Source organism: Magnolia sinica, chromosome 15, assembly GCF_029962835.1.
Source record: "Magnolia sinica isolate HGM2019 chromosome 15, MsV1, whole genome shotgun sequence".
NCBI lineage: Eukaryota > Viridiplantae > Streptophyta > Magnoliopsida > Magnoliales > Magnoliaceae > Magnolia > Magnolia sinica.
The window spans coordinates 77,594,757-77,597,839 of NC_080587.1; the positions used below are offsets into that span (position 1 = coordinate 77,594,757).

The 3,083-nt window shown below is 41.7% G+C and overlaps 1 protein-coding gene across 1 annotated transcript; it reads left to right on the plus strand.

The window, feature by feature from the left end:
- Positions 1-1,354: 1,354 nt before the first annotated feature.
- Positions 1,355-2,127, plus strand: LOC131227327 (indole-3-acetic acid-induced protein ARG7-like). Its single transcript, XM_058223108.1, has one exon. It carries the CDS (start codon positions 1,409-1,411, stop codon positions 1,886-1,888), a length of 480 nt encoding a protein of 159 aa, XP_058079091.1. The 5' UTR covers positions 1,355-1,408; the 3' UTR covers positions 1,889-2,127.
- The last annotated feature ends 956 nt before the right edge of the window (positions 2,128-3,083 follow it).

A 3,083-nucleotide genomic window follows, 5' to 3' on the forward strand; every position in this document is an offset into this window, starting at 1 on the left:
TTTATACATGCCGTTAATCCATTTTTCGAGATCATTTTACGGTCTGATTCCAAAAATTGAGGCAGATCCAAGACTCAAGCGGACCACACAATGGGAATTGAACGATCACCATTAAAAACTTCTTAGGGTCCACGGAAGTTTCGGATCAATCACATTTGTGATTTCCCTTCATCCAGGTCTATGTGACCTTCTGAGCAGGTTGGATGGCAAATAAACATCACAGCAGGCCCTAGGATGGTTTCACGGTATTCATCATTATCACCGTTGATTCCTGTGGTGGGTCCACTTGAACCTTAGATCTGCCTTAGTTTGCGCTCATATGCTTAAAATGATCTGAAAATTTTGATGAACGGCGTGGATAAAAACCCATACATCATGGTGGGACCCACAGAGCCCCTGCCTCGACCGATTTCCAGAGTCCACTTCCCTTCCAAACGTGGACTTCTTCGTAAAACTATAAAAGGCGAGTTTTGACTAGCCCACACGCAGCCATGCACGTGGAACATCCTAGCTCTGCATTAGGTGGGCCTCAAGCATGTTGATGGACTCGACCAGATATCAGGATTGATGACCGTCCACTTGTAATGCTCCATGATTGGGAAACGGATTGGCTACTCCCCCACCACCAGGTGGTCGGTGCTCGTGGCCCCACCATGATGTATGTGCTTAAACCATTCCGTCCATCTATTTTTTTAGATCATTTTAGTGTATGAGACGAAAATTTCGGTATATCCCAATCTCAAGTGGAGCACGTTACAGGAAACATTGTTGAATGAACGTCAACCATTAAAAACTTTTTGAGGCCATAAAAGTTTTGGATCAAGCTGGTCTTTGTTCTTTCCCTATCTGGGTCTGCATAACCTAATCAATAGACTGGATGTCAAATAAACATTACAGCAGGCCTTAGGAGGATTTTAATGTGGATATCCAATTACTATTGTTTTCCTGTTGTGTGGTTCACCTGAGATTTATATACCTCTCATTTTTAGGGTCAAGCCCTAAAATGATCTGTAAAAATGTATGAATGGAATGGATGAAATACATACATCATGGTGGGGCGCACAGAGCACCGACCATCAGCCACCGGGCTGGTGGCAGGGAGAGTAGCCAATCCGTTTCCCCATAATTGTATTTCGAAAATGGGCCCCCTTGGAAACTTCTTTTACACGTGTGTTCCAACTAGTAGCGATCGCATTGCCATAATTATCGGGATATGTCATCTACAAGGTGTCCCCACATGTTGCACGGTTCGGATTTCTCACAGACTTGGAACATCCATCCGCGTCGTACGTGTGGGCTACTTGAACCAAGGAAGGAATCCTTCCTCTTTCTTCCTTCAACAACTCTATATAAACCCCCACATCCCCTTCTCTCATTCCATCACCCCCCCCCCCCCCCTCTAAAGACTATGCCTCTCTCTAGAAAGACTATACCTCTCCAGAGAATTCGACTGAGTGAAGCTCTAAAGAAGTTGCAGCTGAAAGCACCATCAATCATCGTATGCGAGAGACGCAATGTAGAGTCCCCACCATCACCAACAAGCACTCTCGCTTTCATAGATGACTCTGGTTCTGACTCCGACAACGACACCTTAATCGGCTCTTCCTCACAGTGTTCAAATGTCCCAGCTGATGTACAAAAAGGGTGCTTTGCTGTCTACGTTGGGGAGGAATCAAAGAGATATGTAATCCCAGTGAAATATCTAAAGACACACGTTTTCGAGACACTCCTGAGCCGAGCCGAAGAGGAGTTTGGATTCAGCAACATGGGTGCGATACGTTTTCCATGTGAGACCGTGCTATTTGAACACCTCCTTTGGCTGCTCAACAGAGAAGACCCATCAGTTGACAACTTGGAGATGGAGGAGCTCCTCAAATTCTACCAATGACTGAATTTTCCTTTTATTTCTTTTCTTTTCTTTCTTTCTTTCTTTCTTTTTTTTTCCCCCCTAAAAGAATATAACTGACCCTCTACAGTAATAACAAGCAGTTGGATCACCTTGAGATTGTAGCACACATGTCTGGATATGTCTTATTTTTCACATGTTTTGGTGGTTGGAAAGAAGAAATGATGGCAGCCTGTTTTGCAATGGAAAGCGCAATCCAATGTTGATAATGGCAGCTTTTTTGCTCTGTTTTTTTTTCTTTTTCACTAAGATTCATGTTTACGGATTTAATTCATCAGCAGCTTTCCTTTTATTTATTTATATTTATTATTATTATTATTATTATTATTATTATTATTATTTAGTTATAGGTAAAGGTAAAAAATAAGCGTATATAGAAAAAAATTCTCTTAATTACAATACAAGTTCTCATTAATTAATGCTAATTAATGTTAAGAGAGAGGGCGCTTGCTCCACGGTAGCTTTTCGTGAGCTCTTTTGAAAATAATCCCCAGCTTGGGTGGGCCCGCTTTGGTGTTAATGTAATTAAAAATTCATCCTGACCATTAACTATGTCACCCTATGTTGGACCTAGGAACCGAAAATCAATTCCATCCATGGTTCACGTACACTGTACAATTGGAAATGGTGTGCAAAAATAAGCTCACTTTCCAAAATGATTCCTTTAACGAGGTGCTCTTAAATGAAGTATGGCCGTGATTTTTGAGTTCTACGCGTAATCCTTGGTATGGCATTGAATGATTGGAGTGGCTTCACTTACTCATAACCGTGGGTCCTGTAAAAATCAAAGGTAGACGTCTCCCCCTCTATTATTTTATTGGTGTGGCCTACCTGGATCAAAAGTCAGTATGATATTTTGTCTTGAGAAGTAGAATGAGATGACACATCCGACGGTCGTAGTGGATCTCACATGCAAATCCCTACATCACTGATGGGCTAATAAAAATAAGGTTATGCGTCCTCTTCTGCCGTTAAACTTCTTGGGCTCCGTTACAAGAAAAAAGGGCCATATTAGAAGAAAAAAAAAAAAACTTGAGGATTAACTGCGGCCCCTTCCTAATGCAACACAGTTCGTCGCTGGTCATGCCACCCACCTTGACGTAGGTATTATATATCCAGGCTGTCCATTGGTTTTTTCAGCTCATTTTAGGACATTAATATAAAAAAAAATGAAGCA